Raw genomic sequence first — 19,725 nt, forward strand, 5'->3', positions numbered from 1 at the left:
ATTGCTTGTTTTCGGAAAATGTATATCCTCATCTCAAGCCTTACAATAAGCAGAATAGAAAGACTCTGATCTGCACTTCACAGACAAACACTCAGTTAACAACTCGAGGTGTGACGCGGTGATTGATACAGGATGGGCCTGTGTGTATATTCGGATTTCGCTTTGAAGTCTACTAAACAAGCTTGTCAAATGTTTATTCCAGTAGAACCTGCTAGGCACCGGCAATATCCCAATTTGATCAAATTCAAAACACCCACAGCAAAGCAGACAAACCCATTCTTAGTTCAGACTAGTTCCAAATTAGATTGATGGTCACCTAGGCCGAACCTGATTGGCTAATTCGAACGTTCAACGATTCGGACGTTTCACAGCTGATTCATATTTTAAAGGGGACGCGGAAACGGAATCCGGGTCAGCTTTAAAACAACAGGGTGAATAGTTGTTGGTACGTTGGGCTTGCCAGGCACAGGGTGTAGTCCGCGTCTTTAATCTGGGATAGAGCAACGGAGTCAAGTGTTTGTCCGGAGTGGTTTAGCATCACTTTTTAAACGACCAAAGACAACAAGTTTTGTTGAGCTGCTGTTGAGTTTTGTAAAGCGGTCTAAAATGTTTGAGGTAAGCTTATCTTGTCTTCCTTTTCATTCTGTTACTGTCACCTGTGGCTGATTATTATTCAAATGTCTCGGGTAATAGCTGTTTACTTTGAGTCACTGCATGAAATGTGTTACCATTTCTAACAACTTAAAATGTAAATTGGTATTTTGAATTTGCGTGTTTTATTATTTATTTATATATATATATATATATATATATATATATATATATATATATATATATATATATATATATATATATATATATATATATATATATATATATATATATATATATATATATATATATATATATATATATATATATATATATATATTATTATTATATATATTTTTTTTTTTTTTTTTTTTCCTCTAGTGGGAAATGGTAAATGATAGTTTTAATGGACCTGGCATGTAGGCAATATTTTTAGTGTTGGCTTTGGATAAGTGTTTTTCTCTCTCCCCCAGAACAGTCAAGATGACCTGTTTCTGTTCCCCACTGACAGCCTGAATGAGGCTTTCTTCCCTGAGGAGGGTTTAGGCAGTGGGAGCTTGTCCCTTGCCAAGGCCTTGCTTCCCCTGGTTGACTCCCCATCACCCCCGATGACGCCTTGGCTCTGCTCCACCCGTTACAAGACAGAACTGTGCAGCCGTTATGCTGAGACGGGTACCTGCAAGTATGCCGAATGCTGCCAGTTTGCCCATGGACTCCATGACCTCCATGTACCCTCCTGTCATCCCAAGTACAAAACCGAGCTGTGCCGTACCTACCACACTGCTGGCTACTGTGTCTATGGCACACGGTGTCTCTTCGTGCACAACCTTAAAGAGCAGAGGCCTGTTCGTCAACGACGCAGGAGTGTGCCTTGCCGTACCTTTCGTGCGTTTGGGGTCTGCCCCTTCGGGAACCGATGCCACTTTTTGCATGTTGGGGGCAGTTCAGAATCAGATGGTGGGGAGGAAGAGCGAACCTGGCAACCTACGTCACAGTCACAAGAGTGGAAGCCTCGTGGTGCCCTCTGTCACACCTTCAGTGCTTTTGGTTTCTGTCTCTATGGCACCCGTTGTCGCTTCCAACATGGGCTTCCCAACTCGATCAAAGGTGTCAACTCAACCCACACATCCTGGCCTCATCAGATGACCAATGGGGGATCTCTTTCACCTGCCTCGGACATATGCTCTTCACCATCTCCACCATCCTCATCCCCTCCATCTGCGTTGGCTTCACCGGTGTACCCTGATGGTTCTGGTCCAGTCACCCCACCATCGGTAGCAGTAGCCAACAATGCTTTCACCTTCAGCAGCCAACATCTGAACGACCTTCTGCTCCCCCTGGCCCTCCGGCTCCAGCAGCTGGAGAACACTGCCACTGCTGGTCCTCAAGATGCTGTGGATAAGATGATGACAAGATGATGCCAGAAGCTAACTGCTGTAAACTTTTAACAGTGACTGTGTGCTGAATTTCTATTAACTTTGTTTTTACTTTGTAGTTGTGTACAGTGTCTCTTTGCTAATTTTTTTTTTTTTTTTTTTTTTAACTACCTTTTTGAGACCAATTCTCAAATGCTTGCTTTTTCTTAATTCAAGTCGGTCTTGTACTTCTAAAGCCACTTATTTGACTGACTGAATGAAGCCACTTAAGTGTAAATTGAGACCATTTTAACCAGTGTGTGTATTTATGAAGGATTTGACTATGTATGTTTCTAACTTGTGGATTTGTTCTATTTAAACTAAAATTTTATTTTAGAAACATCTGCATCCTCTGCTCTCAATAAAACCACCTAAGAGGACTTGTGTATGTGGGTATTGTTTTTAACTGCAATAATAACTGATGACAAGGTAACTGAACATTTGAAAGTTTTTGCAAAACTTAGATTATAAGTGTCGATAAGGTTAGGCATTTATGACCCTGACTGTGAAAACCAAGCTAAAGTTTTTTGGGGGGGGGGGGCGGGGTCTCGGAAAATGGTTGCTTTGAGTATTAAGCTTTTTTTTTTTTCTTTTTTTTTTTTTACACCACAAAAAGCTATCAACATTAACACAAATATAGTCTAAACGAGAGGATTTAAGAGCTCTCCACCACTTGCTAACTACTTTTGGATTTATAGCCTTGCACTGAAGAAAAACAAGTTGCTTATATTTTGTTTTTTCAATGTCTGTTTACTGATATTGGAAACCACAAGATCACTTCGTGAACCGATTCAAAAGATTCGCTAAAATGAGTCAATATTCCTGAGCCCAGAATATATGCGCATGCGCGGAGAATAAGCCAATCAGGCGCGTTCCACCAGTGTGTTGTATACCAGTCTGGAGAGATTAGCTGCTTGTGCTAATGTAGGAGTATAACGCTGATGAAACCTTGTCGTTTTAGCTCTAAATCTTTAATGTAATTCACAGCGTCTTTATTTAGTGATCTCACTAACTTAAATATGACGGAAAGGGAGGAACGGCGCTTCGCCGAGGTGCCCCGGGAATCCATCAAACTAATGGCCGAGAGCACCGGAGTGGAGCTCAGCGAGGAGGTGGCAGCTCTGCTGGCCGAGGATGTGTGCTACCGCCTCAGAGAGGCAACACAGGTCACAGACGACTTCAGGACTTCATCATATATATTAGAATTGCATTCATTGCGTGCTATTGTATATTACTGTGTTTTAATGTCCCCTGCAAGCTGTTTCTGATGGGTTCTACCGTCTCAGCAAGGCCATTCTAATCGCTTAAATATTCACGACTGTCATTCCGAGGCTTTTACGGATTGTTGTACATGCATTGCGTGCTCTCATACATGCACCTGTTTTATTATTTAAAGCAATTGTAATGTGTGTTGTTAATCCAGATTTAAAATTATAACGCTTATCTGAAATGCATTTCATGCTCTTTACATATAGATGTCTTGTTCTTTTTTGTGCTGATGGATACTACTGCATAAGAGATGCATCCTCACACGAACCTAGTTTTTGCTTTAAAGCAGTGCTGATTTGTGCTACTGTCTTATAAATTGTTTCCTGCTGAGGTTTTGTAGATTTTATTTTGCTTGCATGTGTTTATATTCAACTAAAGTATTTGTAATACAAGACTTTGTAAAGTGTCACACATTTTAATATTTAAGTTTGTACATTTCATCTCTTTGTTCCACTACAGAACAGCTCACAGTTCATGAGACATGCAAAGAGAAGGAAGCTGAGTGTGGAAGACTTCAACCGAGCGCTACGGTGGAGCAATACTGAGGTATATATTCGTCATTCGGTTTGAAAGAGTTTTTAATGTTAATTGGCATTGTGGTGGTGTTTCTTACACTTCAACACCTGGAGAACAGCATTACACTCGCTGCATGTTTTCTAGACTGTTTGCGGCTATGGTGCACAAGATGCCCTACCATTCCGTCCATTAAAGGAAGGAGAGCTTTTCTTTGTAGAGGATCGGGAGATAAATCTGGTCGAGTTGGCACTTGCTACTAACATCCCCAAAGGCTGTGCAGAGACGATGGTTCGAGGTATGCCAGGTATCGTTAGTGTAATGTTCTCAAGTTTACCATCTTGCATTTGTTTAAAAGACATGTCTGCTTTGTGTCATCGGCAGTGCATGTGTCATATCTTGATGGAAAAGGCAATCTGGAACCTCAAGGCACAGGTAAACCTCAAATATCTTAATTTCTGTTTATTTTAATCGGCTTAAAATAAACAAGATAACATACTGCAAGTATTCAATAGTTCACCCAGCTCTATTCTGTGTTGGTTTATTTGTGTTGTCTTATTAGTGCCCACTGCTGTTCAGTCTCTATCAGAGGATCTGCTGAAGTATTACCAGCAAATAACACGAGCCATTTTAGGAGAGGACCCACATCTCATGAAGGTACTTACTAGGGCTGCACGTGATCATCATGTGCATCTCGTCAGTAAAGCCAGTTCTGTGATTAGTAGTAAATCTCCATCACGTGCTTTAAGATGGAGTGGCATTTAATACACAGAGCCGTAGTTCGCTGACAAGCTACGCAATATTGCGTTCATAATCGCAAATGAATCACATTCGATTATGAACATTGCAATCATACCATCCCAAAACTTTTTAACTGTAGCGTATTTATTTTATTAATGTGCCTAGTGTTTTCCATTGTTAGTATAACAATGTTTTTATTTTTCCATCAGGTGGCTTTGCTAGACCTCCAGTCCAATTCAAAGATCGCCGCACTCCTGCCTTACTTTGTTTACGTCATCAGTGGGGTAAGTTTGTCCATGGCATGCAAAATCAAATATTTCCTTATATAATAATGACCTTTTTTGTAATTAATATAAAAATGTGCACCTTGATTTATTATGCATGACTGTCTTTCTTTCCTCTTTCTTAGGTAAAGTCAGTAAGTCATGATCTGGACCAGTTAAACAGACTCCTACACATGGTGAAGAGTTTGGTGCAGAACCCATACCTGTACCTGGGCTCATACGTGCGCAGTCTGGTGTCTAGTGTCATGTACTGCATCCTGGAGCCTCTGGCTGCGTCCATCAACCCCCTCAATGACCACTGGACCCTGAGAGACTATGCAGCCCTTCTGCTCAGCCACATCTTCTGGTATTTCTTTAGCATCCTTCAGTAAAGTAATACTTGCTAAATTCTGAACTTTTATTGTAAGTGTTCTGGTAACCTGAAACTTTTATCAATCGATCCAGTTTAACTGATTGTTTTTTTTTTCTTTTCATGTTGACTTGTAGGACACATGGTGATCTTGTGAGTGGGCTGTATCATCAGATTCTTCTGTCTCTGCAGAAGGTTCTCTCCGATCCGGTTAGACCTCTCTGCTCACACTATGGAGCTGTAGTGGGTCTGCATGCTCTTGGCTGGAAGGTAAACACAGACAGCATAACACACAACACAATGTGTTTTACTAATGAATATCAAACTGTTTGTGTGTATGTGTTTGACACAGGCTGTTGAACGTGTGCTGTATCCTCACCTCCCTGCCTACTGGGCGAATCTACAAGCTGTGTTAGATGATTACTCTGTGTCCAACGCTCAGGTGAAAGCAGACGGCCACAAAGTCTATGGAGCCATTTTGGTAAGTACAGTACTTTAGACCGTGACTGTGGTGCTTAAGTTTTATTTCAGGATGCTGATATAAATGTATTGATTTTATTCAAGTTCTATGTTTGTACACATCTTTTATTTTGCTGGAAAGCACAGAGAGTCCTAAAAGCTGCTTTTTTTTGTTAACAACAACTGGTTTATAAGAGCTCCTCATTGCAAGTTTGGAAAGATGGTTTGAGCATTTTGTGTTACCAGTTGTAAGTTATAAGAGACCCACTCTGGAAAACTAAAAGACACTAGATTCATGCGAAGCTCACGTGTAAAAAAAAAAAAACACAGTGCTGTTCTTCATTTTGAAACATGATGTGCATATATTTATTTAAAAAAATTGCAGTGTTTTAAAGGTGTATTGAGGTTTAATTTTCATTGTTCACACTACCTTCCATCCAACACTTCATCATTAGCCCAGCCTAAAAGTCTCTTATCTAAACCTCTAAAGTCAAGTGACCACTTTACTTTCCTCCCTGAAGGTGGCGGTAGAGCGTTTGCTGAAGATGAAGGCTCTCAGTCTGACCTTGGCAGCAGAAGGAAGTGGTGCTGTTCTACCAGGCACAACCACAGGGGCTGTCGGCTTCAGAGAAAACTCGCCTGGCCTCAGCCCGCCTCCCGAACCTCTTTCAGAACCCCCTCTTGGCATTGCAAGCCATCTCCAAGCAGGTGGAGCTGGCTGCCCATGGGAAGAATGGACTCCTGTATCTCTTCCTGCCATGTACTGTGAACTCTACTCTTTTTTTGGAGACAGTCTGGCTGTTCGCTTCAGCACCGACCCGCCACTAGGTGGCACCGCTCCTCCAGGTCCCTGCCAACCACTAGAGGGCAGGAAAGAGCCAGCAAGCAGTGCCCCAAATCTTGAGAATACCCGGAAAATGCCCCAGCTAACTGCCAGTATGAATATAAGCCCACGACAAGATGGAAGCCCTCGTATGGAACCACAACCACCTAGTCTGGCTGCCACCGTCCCAGGGAGGTAGGAGTTGAACAACATTTTAGTAATTTTCTCCATAGGGGAATTTATCATTTTTTTTTCTCTCAAAATCAGAATTGCGAGATATAACGGTAAAACGATAAAAAACGTCTGAATTCTGAGATAAATGTCACAATGACGTTTTATTTTTTATTTTATTTTTTGTAGTGGAAACAAAATAAACTAGATATTAACTCAGGAACATTTTTTTCTTTTCTGTTTTAGAAAAAGTATCATAATTTCTTGAGAGAAAGTCCAGAGAGATATTCTATAAAAAGTCTAAATTGCGAGATGGAAAAAGTCACAATTACCTTTTATATTTTTTATCCTGTGGTCAAAAACAAGTTTCTGTAGATTGTTAATGATAACCTTCAAATAGAGACCTACTGTGAGTGTGAGCTACTAGATTGTTAATAGATGGTGTATGCTTTTGTTAAAGCCAGCATTCTTTAGCTTATTTTTTAAATAATTGTTTAATGTAGGAATTCCTAGTGAAAAACTACATTACCCATGATCCTCCAAAGGAATCTCTGATTTGTGACAAACAAATTGCCGAAAGATGACATAAGTCATTCTCTTTTCACTCTCAGACTGCTTCAATATATGTGTTGATTTAGATATTGTAATCATTGTCAAATATATTGTTTACATATATCCTTACATTTCAAATCTTCTATTTTTACTTTTTGATTGCTGTTCGCAGTGTTTCATGGGGTTTCTTTTTTTTCTCTGCTGTTCAATCCATTTAGTCTTGTGTCTTTGTCTTTTTGTCCAATTTTCAAACACAAACAATGTAATATTGTGATTCTCCCCATAACTGGTTGGAACATGGCTCCAACAAAGTCTTTTTAAAAATCCCTATGTTGAGAATGAATGTGAAAAATGACACTGACCCAATCATAAAACTGTCCAAAATGTTTAGCAAAACTTGGTTCATATTATGATGATGATCACATTTTCTTGTGTTGTGCGTTTCTCACTGGATGTCTCTTTATGTCCCGTGTCTGCAGATCTCTTGCCCGCTCCTCCTCTTCTTCCTCCTCCTCTTCTTCTGTCTCACGTTCCAGGTCATCTTCGTCACGTCCTGGACGATCAACGAGCCAATCCCGAGACATTTTCCCTAAAGCCCGCTTCCCGCTGCCTCAGGCTGGACCTCCTGCTTTCTCTTTCATCATTGGCGGGCGGCAGATGGGGCGACGCTGTCAGGGAAGGCGCTTTCAGACGAGCTTTACCCCAACTCCACCTCTTACTACCCTTCCACCTCGTGTTTATGCCCACAAGCTGCCAGTCATAGGGAGAGTCAGCAAACCTGTGCGCCGCTGGACGTGTTCCCATTACTCCCTTCACCTGCCGCTTTAAAATCCACAGACAATGTTTGTGTTTAGAGACGCATGATCACAGTGACATCTCATCAATTGGCTGCATCCTAGTAATTACAGATGAACAATTCTATATGCTCTATGCAACAAGGCAAGTTTTATTGGGAGGAAATTATTTTGAATCAATATCCAGGATTCTTATGCTATAGCTCTACTGATTCTCTTATAGTTATTTCTGTTTGTATTGCAGATAGTATAATAGAACCTGATACCAAATAGTGTTTATTTTTTAAGTACAGCAGGATGAAGTTGAACAGATACTTCTATACAATTGCCTTGTTTATTAGAGTATGTATGTGTGTAAATGCCCTTTTTATGATGTAGGCCTCTAAAAATAAATGCATTTAATGTACTTGGTGATACTTTATTATTTTGTATTTAAACTATCCCGTTTGTTTATAATGCTAATGATTTTCATTTTCTTAAGCCTGGTATAATAATCTGCATGTCAAATCTAAACAGTCCCATCATGACCCCTTTTAATTAGTTTACCAAAAACTGCTTTATGCATTACTCTAAAGGAGTTACTCTAGAATAATTCCAGAGAATAATTCTTAAATGATTATGCATTTTGATAAATCTGAAGCATTCTTTTTAAAGGGGCAGTTCATCAGGCTTTGTATTCTTTCATTGAACACAAAAGAAGTTTGCAAAGTCCTGTAATATTTTTTAAAAAAACTTAACAATTGAAAGAAAATAGTGATGCACTTGGCACCTGCCAGTGATGCCTTCACAATGTACCAAGTTTGATTAAGCACATATGTTAATAAGAGAGAGATGGTGGGACAATTGTCAGTGACTAACTTAAATATCAGTCTATTCAAGTCAAGTCAAGTAACATTTATATAGTGCTTTTAACAAAACAGATTGTGTCAAAGCAACTGAACAACATTAGTTAATAATGCAAAATGAAAGTTAAAGGCAGTTCATCATTGAAATACAGTGATGTCATCCAGCTCAGTTCAGTTTAAACAGTATCTGTGCAATCATTTGAAATCAAGTCAACGATATCGCTGTAAATTAAGTGACCCCAACTAAGCAAGCAAGAGGTGACCGCGGCAAAGAACCAAAACTCCATCAGTGACAGAATGGAGAAAAAACCTCAGTCGGGGGGCCAGTTCGCCTCTGAACAGATGAAACCAACAGTTCAATTCCAGCATGCAGCAAAGTCAGATTGTGCAGAAGAATCAGCTGTTTCCTGTGGTCTTGTCCCAGTAGTCGTCTGAGACAAGGTCTTTACAGGGGATCTGTATCTGGGGGTCATATAGTTGTCCTGGTCTCCGCTGTCTTTCAGGGCAGTAGAGGTCCTTTCTAGGTGCTGATCCACCATCTGGTCTGGATACGTACTGGATCTGGGTGACTGCAGTGAGTAAGTGACCCTCTAATCTGTATACAGACTGGATCTCTGGTGGCTACGGTGACCTCGGAATAAGAGAGAAACAGACTAATATTAGCGTAGATGCCATTCTTTTAACAATGTAGCAACTACATCGGGTGTTATGGGAAGTGTTCCCGGTTTTGGTTTACTTAATTAATGCAGCCTAAAAATCCTTTAACAGATTTAGATAGAAGCATATTTGTGTGTTATGTGTAAGACAGGGGTCTTTAATCTAAATTTAAAATGCAAGCGTGTGTCTGCCTCCCGAACAATGTTAGGTAGGTTATTCCAAAGTTTATGCACTAAATATCCCAGGTATTATCAAATTGCCAGAGTTTTGAGAGCGCAGCGGATGTGGAGGACTATGATGTAATGAGCTTGTTCAAATATTGAGGTGCTAAACCATTCAGGGCAAGTAATAAGCAAGATTTAAAATCTATACGATGTTTAATAGGTAGCCAGTGCAGTGTTGACAGAACCGGGCAAATATGGTCACATTTCCTGGTAGTAAGAACTCTAGCTACTACATTTTGGACTAGCTGTAGTTTGTGCATTAAGCGTGCAGTACAACTACCCAATAAAGCATTACAATAATCTATCCTGGAGACCATTAATGCATGGATTAACATCTGAATTTGACATTGAGAGCATAGGTCGTAATTTAGATCTATTTTTTAAATGGAAAAATGGTTTAGATGATTTAACAAATGTATACAATTCTTCCTCTCCTATAGAAGAGAATGAGTGGAACTGTTCCTTTAAGCTGCATTTTAATTTTTTTTCTGTCCCTTTTGATAAAATCTAATGCATTACTATCCCTAAGCTTTTGAATAGTAGTGTATAATGAATGAAAATGCCCAAAATTATCATATATTTTACGTTATTCAAGATAACAGCTCAACCAAATGCATGTGAAACATCCTGGGAGTAAAATATTAAAATATTTCTCATGTAGTTTAGCCTTTTTTTTTTCTTTCTGTTTTTTTTTCTCCCTTAAAATTCAGCAGTTTGAAAGGTAAATACATCCATTACAATTACAGTTTTGTAATTTAACAGACACAGTTTATCTTCAAAATAATTTAATGATTTAAAATGTATTTGATTTGTACAAGATTTTTTTATTAATTCAAGTATGCAGCCTATTACAATAAAATTTTTCAAATTGAGATGCTCATATTTCACATGTTCTTCACAGCTGCAGAAGGGGGAGGGGGCAGGTGAGTGTGTGTTTGTGTGTGTGTGTGCGCTTGAGTCTCTGTGTGTGGGACGGTGACTCAGAATCTGTGCCCAGTGCTGATGGCTCTACCAGTCAGACATAAACACACTTCACTGGCTCCACCTCTTACTTTTCAATGAGGTCATATTCTTCTGTTATGGTCTTCAGTCTTTTATAGTCCAATTCTGCTGTTGCCTAGTTGTGCTGAAGCAGAGGGCACATTTATGTTCAGTCAATTACTTTTAATGAATTGTTGTGTGTGTGTGTGTGTGTGTGTGTGTGTGTGTGTGTGTGTGTGTGTGTGTGTGTGTGTGTGTGTGTGTGTGTGTTACATAGTCTTTTTATTTAAGCACGTCACTTCAAGAACTGGTTACATATATGTATTTAATTGTGTGTGTATTGAAACAGCTGCTTCTGAGATCTGTTGATATGGTTAGAAGAGTTGTATGTAGGTCAGGACTGAAGTAAGGTTAGACCCCAAAAGCTGGTGCAGTGTTGGGTAACAAAACCTCAACCCAATTTTAGTCACTTGAATTAAACAGTAGTTTAATAAGCTTCAAAAAAATAGTCTGTAAATAGCAAACCCATAGGATAAAAATAGGAAATGAGTAAGATTGTTTCTCCTCAAATTATCCTAATGGCAGAACTGCTGACATCTGTTAACAAACACAGGACACAAGTCCTTGACTGAAGGAGGCGTGATGTGAACTTCCCAGAGGAGCTGAAGAAATTATGGGGGGGTTCCCCCGCTCATTTACCGTAAGGACCATGAAGCATAAACAGCATTTTTCCAAAACCCGCTGGCCTTAACCTTTTCAAATCCTCATCAGGTCAGTATAGAGCTCATTAAATCCAACATTTAACATTTATTTGGCTTTAACACATTAAAAACATTTTAAATATATTAAAGCCATTTTTGACACATGCATGTGGTGGATACATATGACCTTGTTACCAAAGTACCTAATGCTTTCACACTGTCATATGCTCTTTCATTCAGATTGACAGTTAGCAGGTGTTACATGCATGTCTATATTTGTCACGCTGGTTTAAATGTTATCCCTGATCGTGAACAGATGGGGTAACATTGACACAATGTAGTTTTCCAAACTAGAAAGTGATGTGTGTTGAAAGGTCATGAAATGTTATCTTCCTGTGAAATTAAGTTCACATTGTTTATTGTTCATATTGTGCTCTTATAGAATGCAAGATGATAGATTGGACATCTGGAATCTAGGTTTGAGGCAGTTCTTAACTGTTTCTTATTGGTGATAATTGTTTAAATCAATTACTTTAAAAATAAAAAATAAAAAATACAATGGATATAAAAAATATGATTAATATTTTTCCAAATAAAGTGAGTTTCAAAAATCTGAGACCACAATCAATATAAATTAAAATGTCCTCAAAATCGAATTGAATTTTATTAAATTTAGAAAAAAAAAATTATGTACTCTTCATAGGTAATTAGACAAATGTAAGTAAATATGTGACACGGTTCACATTCATCCCAATGTTCAGAAGGTCAGATGTTCCTGTTTCCATTGAAGTACAATATGCTCTTGGAGAACATGATCATCAGATCTTAATAAATGTTTTATCAAGTTCAAGCCAGTTCAGTTGGTGCTTTTATTAAAGGTAATTTCATTCGTCCGAAGTGGCACAAACCTGCCGAAAAATTTTCATATAGTTTTTCACTCTGATTGTTATGCTGATTATATAATTTGTTCATACACAGTTTATTTTCCAAATGTTTTTTGAAACAAGACTCTCCAAAGCTGCATTGTTTTTAGTCAGAAATACGGTAAAATATATATATATATATATATATATATATATATATATATATATATATATATATATATATATATATATATATATATATATTGAAATATTATTGCCATTTAAAATAATTGCCATGTTTTCAGGATTCTTTGATAAATAGAAGGTTTTAGCACATAAAAAAAAAAAAAAAAATTGGTAACAATGTGAAAGTGTTTACTGACACTTTTGATCAGTTTACTGAACTTTTTGAATGGTGTCCAGTTTGTAAGCAGTCATTGTTATGGCTGAAATGGTTTAAAGATGAAACTAAGAAATGTACCAATGGCGCTCAGATTTGTCTTCTTTTAGAACATTTCCTGCTGTTGGTACTTGAGGAGGTCAATGTCACAGGAAAACAGGAAGTACTGAAACCACGACAAGCTCAACTAACAGGAAGTAGAAGTGTACGGCTGTGAGCGGGAACCTTATTCTTGATCCTTAGGTTTATATTATGCCCCCCCCCCCTTTCCCAATCCTTTTCTTGGCTTGATGAACAAATTAAAATGATCCAACTAATTAAATTAAAATAATTAAATGAATCTGTTGTCATATTCCAGAGAGGACTTCAGAAGAGAAATTGCTGTAATAGAATACAAGAGCATTTTGGATAGAGGATCTCAGTGGATCTATTTTAGATCTGGTCATCTTTTCTAAAGACTAGAACAAAGCAGAGCTTCAGCGATTTTTATCTTGCTTTGCGTGCAGAACTTCTCCTTTGGTTTTGGACTTGCCACACCTGAGCAAATCTAAACTTTCATCAGAAGGGGCAAGTTCCAGCCTGTCCCACTCACACTGATCTAGAATCAGCTCCAGGTGCCCATATTAGGATTAAAATGATGCTATGATGTCTACAAAACTGGTCTCAGGTCATAATAAGATAACATAACATCAGGCTATCCGCTGCTATTTTAGCCACACCTAACAGTATGACTGTACTGAGCAAGAACTAACAGTCACCTGTATTACTTATAGAAGCAATGCAAAGTAATATCCCACTCTTGCTGACACTAGTCTTTGGTTTCATTCTATTGTTTAAAGCACAGTGAAAAAAAACTGCTTGCAAATGAGGTAACAGTGACCTTTAACCTTTCACAGAGTCATTTCAATAGCCCTGCCAACCACCATTCACTTCAACAAGATAAACTGCTTCCCATGGCAAGGTAAGAAATATTACTTTGCCTTCCCCAGAAGGAAAGATCTGTACTTTCACATTTTCTTTGTTCCTGATAATATTTGTAAAGTTAATTTTACGTGCTCACAATGGTGGGGCATGTTGTCACATTGTAATTTATCAATAAACAGCCTTTTTTTTATTCTGTTAAACAGTAAAACATCAAAAAATATTAATGGTGTAGAAAAAAAATCACATAGAAATTGCTAGTAAATTTTACTGTTATAGAGAAACAGCAAGTAATACATTGGAATAACTGTAAACAACTTAGAAACTTAAAGGAAAATAAGTTTACAGAGTATTTAATATTGCTATTAACTGAGAATATATACATAATCTTTATTTACAACTTAGAAAAATACGTTTACAGTGTATACAATATTGCTATTAATATATATATTAATTATGGACTTTTTAATCAAAACGTTAGCCCTTTTACATAAAAATGGCTATATTAAAATAGCTACACTATTAATTTAATGAGGAAAATAAGGCTATACTTCCTATAGCCAAACTCTTTATTGTCTTATTACATTGACTATATAAATATATAAACTATATAAAACCGCTACATTTCTGTTCCCCCGCCATTCTAAGGGTTTGCTGTGCAGGATATGTCAGTTCAACCCAAGTGGTTGGTTATAGATATGTTTCCTCTGATCTGTCTGCGCTTATCTTCTGCAGCCTTCACTTTGACATTTGGAGCATGGGGGCGCGGAACTGTCCCTGAAACATCGGGGAAGGCGAAGTGACACAGCAGTTCCCACGATGCACTTTTAATTCAGCGGTCTCTTCTGTGAGGATTTGTCTAATATAAGTGCAGTCATCATGACATCGGTTTGGAAGAGACTTCAGCGCGCTGGCAAAAGAGCGACGAAGTTCCAGTTTGCCGCGTCCTTTCAAGAACTCACCGTTGAGTGCACTAAGAAGTGGTAAGAAATGCGATTTCTCTTTTCATTATCCTGTACTGTTGTTACACACTATATGTTTAACGCTTCTTTAAAGGTTGACGTAGCTACATTGACACCCGTTTAGAAAGCGACGCGACGCTATAAAATTAGAACGCATCGCTCTCATTATAAACAACACGACTTGTGCGGTTGCAGTGTGTAGGGATGGTGTCGTTTACTGTCAGTGTGCTGTGGGACATCAACGGACAGTAGCCTATATGATGGCTTGTTGACTCTGGCAAGCACATTTCTGTTTGTAGTAGTGGGTTTTGTTATTAGTTCCTCTTCTTTTCCGTTTTACTTTCAGTTCTCTCGAACACATACATCTTAATACTTCCACTTGAAGCGCATCTTAAAGGACACTTTGATTAGCAGCTACAGACCAACTTCATTAAGCCCTGTTTATGTGATACTCTTCCATTCTGATGCTGATGGGAGGGTCCTAGACATGTTGATAAGCCAAGGCACTAACCAGAGGCATTTATTTTAACATTCAGTCATGCATGTAGTCTCTGTCTTATATGTATTTCACTATTTCAAAAACATTTTTGTTCAATCACATTTGCTAGCGTTTAATCTAGATCGCAGCTCTGCACACTCCTTTTCTAAAGTGCAAGAGGTGCATTCTGGGATGTTTTTGAGCACTTGTTGATTGGTTTTCCTTGATTTTACTGTCCAACTCATTCATTAAGCACAGTTTCAAGTCAAGTCAAGTGGAGCTTTATTCTAGGTGTGTGGAAATGGAACAAAATGTTGTGTCTCGCATGACCATGGTACATAATAATTAAACATATATAAACATTAAAAATGATTTTTTAATAAACATTCAGAAAAAAGGTTTGCCAGACTTCTTGTCAGTGTTGCAAATCCAAAGAGACCTTGCATTAGACACAGTCTATGTCTTAATATGTTTAGTAAGGATGTGTTTCATATATAAAGAGTTCTAGTGTCCTTTATTTCCTGAGTTATTAGTTGAGTTCAGTCATCTAAATCTGCAATAATTTCAATGCAGTTCTCTCAGTTATCCCTTTTAGCAAATAAATGCTTCTGAATTGTAGGCCGTCAATCTTGAAAATGTATTATTTTCCTGACAGCCAACATCATAATGTGCATTAGCATCATGTGACAGTGAATTTTTGTGGTAATCGATATTCCTTCAAAACAATGTTAGTAGAAGGATAATAAGTAACCATATTCTTGTCTTTATCATAGAGATTTAAGAGAAACATGGCTAGCTCAGAAGAATTTGTAGTATGGGGAATGACTGGAACGATTAAAGATGTTGGTTATTGTTTTTATTTATTTACTGAAAAATAGGCATCAAGACAGAACTATTACATCCTATGTTGTACTAGACATTTCTTTATTTATTAGCTGAAACATGTTCACTTAGAGACACTACATTGTTGTTCACTTTGAAAACACTACGTTTAGCTTTTTATACACTTTTGTTCAAAAAAGTAGTTTTTGAACTCTCCTACTCACTATTTAATAAAAAAACAATAAAAGCAGCAATGTTGTGAAATATTATTAAACTGTAAAATAGTTACCTGTTTTATAATATATTAATAATAATTTTACATTTTTAATAATTGTAATATATTTTAGTGTTGTCAACAGATTAATCGTGATTAATCACATCCAAAATAAAAGTTTTTGTTTACATTATATATGTGTGCTTGTGTACTGTGTATATTTATTATATATATATATATATATATATATATATATATATATATATATATATATATATATATATATATATATATATATATATATATATATATATATACATAATACATATTAAATTAAGACAGTACACATATTATGTAAACAAAAACTTTTATTTTGGATGCAATTAATCGTGATTAATCATTTTGACCGCAGTAATTTGAATGCGTAATTTATTTGTGTGATATCTGGAGTCTCAGCATCATTAACCCAATCTTCACTGCCACTGATCATTCAGAAATCATTTGCTGATTTACAATTATTTATTTATTATTATTATCAATGTTAAAAACAATTGTGCCACTAAAAAATCTTTGAAGACCATAACACAATTTTTCTGAATTCTAGAACTTTTTCCAACAATTTTTCAGAATTCTTTATTTGGAATAGAATACTTTTGAAATTTTTAAAATGCATTTATTATTTACTTTAGATGAATGTAATGCACCCATGCTGAATACAAGTATTATTTTCTTTCGAAAATATTACTGACCCCAAAGCTTTGAACACTAGTGTATTTCATGGAACATTCAGTAATATTAGCTGATGCTGTGATGATGTCATCTGACTTCTGTGGCCACTGCAGCCCTCTCTGTGCTCCATTGACAGTGTGCCTTGTGTAGTCACATGACTTAACAATGTCTGACCTCTGAACAGCTGTTTGATTCTGTCAGTTAAATGACTCGGCTAGTTCTTGAATGTGGTCAGTGTTACAAGACTTCTACAAATGAAACATTTAGAATCTTTGATTCGTAATGTATGAACTGGGTTATTTATATTATTTTACACAATATATATATGAAAAAAGTGTAACATTTACTTTTAAGATTAAACATCGCACCATCTAATACCTCAAATCTAAATAGTTGTTTAAAAAGCATAAAATTTGATTCCCTTCATATGCAGTTTAATAGATGTAGCACAGTGTTTCAGCCGCTTTATATCAATGTGTGTGCCATTTCCCAGTCTATTTCTGTCGACCCCATGACTCTGTCACCACGTCGCTTGGCCTCTTGCATCCATTCACGCAGCTGCTGCTGACACTGACCTGCAATACGAGACCCAGAGGCCCTCGGTTTTTTCTCTCCGCCTTTCCTTTCCTTTATTATGACTCAAATGTCATGTTAGCATGCGAAGACAGTCTACTGCAATCATTTGGTTTTTCATCAGTTTGAGGAAATTATTTTATAGAAGCACTTATTCCCCCATTTATTTGACCAATCAGCACTTTTCCAGATGTACAGTACTATTGAGTGATAGATGTTACAGGTGTGCTGCATGGGATGCCCGACCTGCCCCATGAGAGTTGCATAACTGCACAGTCATCTGACTGCATGTATAAATAATAGTGTGTTTTTTGTACTTTTGTATAATACAAAATAAATTGTGTAATTTATGGTAAGAAACAGCAGCTGTGGTTGCCAGAAATACAACAAATATATAAATAACATTTTAGGTTTTACTGATTGAACTTAAATATGCAGTACATTCATTAACTGATATAATGTTAAACTACCAACCTACTGAAATAGTAAAAAAAAAACAGACCTTTGCTCTTAATTCCGAAATCTGAAATCTGAATCTGAGCAGGTCTAAAAACTGAAACTGTTCATGCTGCTCTTTACACTTTGGAAAGGTTATATATATTTTTTAAATTTGAGCAGGCCTACAAGCTACTCAATTGATAATGCTGCACTGTAATCATAGTTATTTATTTATATTTTTCATTATATTTTATTATATGATATAGGTTTGAGACTGAGAGTATTTTATTTAGTGGAGAACTTTGCAGCAGTATTTTATTTCTTATTCTTTTTTTATTTTTTTATATATTTTATTAAAAAGTATTTTTTTTAAAGTGAAAACAAATTGTTAAACAAAGTTTATAGTAATTAATAACCTGCAGTTTAATGTTTGCATTTCTTTCCCTTACTGTACCGAAAATGAACCGAACCGTGACTTTAAAACTGAGGTACGTACCGAACCGTGATTTTTGTGTACCGTTACACCCCTATAAGATAACATAAAACCCTAATGTATATAACTGGTAGGCTACTGAAAATAAAACAAAACAGTTATTTCATAGAAAAAAAAACAATAAATGTAAAATGTAAGCTGACTTGTTCTTTTTCACTTGCAAAAATGGAAAATAAATTTTTTTCACTGTATACAATAAGGGAACTTAATAAACATTAAGGTAATTGGCAAACAGAAAAAAATTGTTAAAAATGAGACATTTGAGCCAAAAAGACTTCCATGAGGAAGTGGCATTGTGTATGTAAGTTACACAGCTGATCTTACCATGTTATTGTGAGAAGAGTCCACACCCTCCATTGAGAGAAGAGAGATCAGACTGACGTAAACACACTGGGGAAAAGGAGAACAAGGCTCAGGTTATATTTCCCACAACCACACTAAAGGGAAATCCTCATCACACCCCACTCTGCTAATACTCAGTTACTGAAGCTTACAAATGACTTGCACGACTTATGACAATTTATGTAAAAATAGGTAATAGGTGATAGGTTTTTATGTAAAAAAAAAAAAAAAAAAAAATTATGTGAAAATAGTTTAAAATAATTTCACTTTAAGTATAGAACGAATCCTTTTGGTACCTTGGTTTAATTAAATGGTGTTTTTAGAGGTTTGAGATGAAAATTACAGTATGTTTTCATAGTACAGTGAACTCTTTTATCTCAAATGATTCCTCATGATGTGAACTCTCTTATCTAATTATTTTTCAGCTATATGCTGTGCTTGTCCAGAATGTTAGCATGGACATATTTTAAGATGTGTCACAGGTGTTGGATACTGACCCTTCTGCACCTCATGTTGAGTCTCTAAGTTATTTTTTTAAATAGCAGAAACATATTTTGTTCTGCGATTGCTCACATTATGACACAGTGTTAGCCTGTTTGAACAGGAACAAATAATTTCACTCAATCTTAAAAGACGCTACAGCATTCCATGCAATGAAGCCAGCTAATGCTTTCCTGCATGTGGGTCAGATGAGTAACCTAATAACCAAACTGAGTGCGCATGATAGTAGTTTCCTTCTTCTTGCTGATGGAGACTAACTTCCTTAAAGCAATTACCAAGGGAATTTTAGGTGAAAGTCCTAGTTATGTTTTCTGAGTTTCATGAATACTTTCAAAAGTCAGTACTTTGTGGCGTGAAATACAGCTTTATGCAATATTACATGTTTACTAAAACTAAATAATAGTATATGTACTTTCAGTGTGGAACAGGAGCTATGATGTAGTTGTATTGTACTGTGTTATTTGATGTTATTTGTCATTCACAGGCAGCCAGACAAACTTCGAGTGGTTTGGACCAGACGAAACAGACGCATCTGCAGCAAGGTAAACGGAGGATGTGGGTTTCTAGTGTTATTGTTCACACATTTATAGCTTTGCAGCTGTCATTAGGTTAACTTCATC

General features: G+C 36.8%; 3 protein-coding genes across 13 annotated transcripts in view; all 3 read left to right on the forward strand.

Moving 5' to 3' along the window:
* The first annotated feature begins 409 nt into the window (after window positions 1-409).
* cth1 (cysteine three histidine 1) lies at window positions 410-2,386 on the forward strand. The gene is made up of 2 exons (XM_026266588.1): window positions 410-615; window positions 1,065-2,386. The coding sequence occupies exons 1-2, from the start codon at window positions 607-609 to the stop codon at window positions 2,007-2,009; spliced, it is 954 nt and encodes a 317-aa protein (XP_026122373.1). The 5' UTR covers window positions 410-606; the 3' UTR covers window positions 2,010-2,386.
* A 470-nt stretch (window positions 2,387-2,856) lies between these two features.
* On the forward strand, window positions 2,857-8,367 carry taf6l (TAF6-like RNA polymerase II, p300/CBP-associated factor (PCAF)-associated factor). The gene is made up of 11 exons (XM_026266589.1): window positions 2,857-3,172; window positions 3,735-3,821; window positions 3,936-4,086; window positions 4,173-4,223; window positions 4,351-4,445; window positions 4,739-4,813; window positions 4,939-5,159; window positions 5,300-5,432; window positions 5,515-5,643; window positions 6,143-6,639; window positions 7,647-8,367. The coding sequence occupies exons 1-11, from the start codon at window positions 3,026-3,028 to the stop codon at window positions 7,993-7,995; spliced, it is 1,935 nt and encodes a 644-aa protein (XP_026122374.1). The 5' UTR covers window positions 2,857-3,025; the 3' UTR covers window positions 7,996-8,367.
* Window positions 8,368-11,249: 2,882 nt separating this feature from the next.
* LOC113105511 (uncharacterized) overlaps window positions 11,250-19,725 on the forward strand; it is a 40,089-nt gene continuing 31,613 nt past the window's right edge. For 3 of the 11 annotated variants that reach the window (XM_026266590.1, XM_026266593.1, XM_026266594.1), the window contains exons 1-5: window positions 11,250-11,439; window positions 12,743-12,845; window positions 13,529-13,593; window positions 14,289-14,536; window positions 19,590-19,647. In XM_026266590.1, the coding sequence (XP_026122375.1) occupies window positions 14,433-14,536; window positions 19,590-19,647 (162 nt within the window). In that variant the 5' untranslated portion in view covers window positions 11,250-11,439; window positions 12,743-12,845; window positions 13,529-13,593; window positions 14,289-14,432. Of the gene's footprint in view, window positions 11,440-12,742; window positions 12,846-12,913; window positions 13,594-14,288; window positions 14,537-19,589; window positions 19,648-19,725 lie in introns of those variants that run through there. The other 8 variants (XM_026266595.1, XM_026266596.1, XM_026266597.1 and 5 more) reach the window with 5 other exon arrangements.

Source organism: Carassius auratus, chromosome 7 (genome assembly GCF_003368295.1).
Source record: "Carassius auratus strain Wakin chromosome 7, ASM336829v1, whole genome shotgun sequence".
NCBI classification, from domain to species: domain Eukaryota; kingdom Metazoa; phylum Chordata; class Actinopteri; order Cypriniformes; family Cyprinidae; genus Carassius; species Carassius auratus.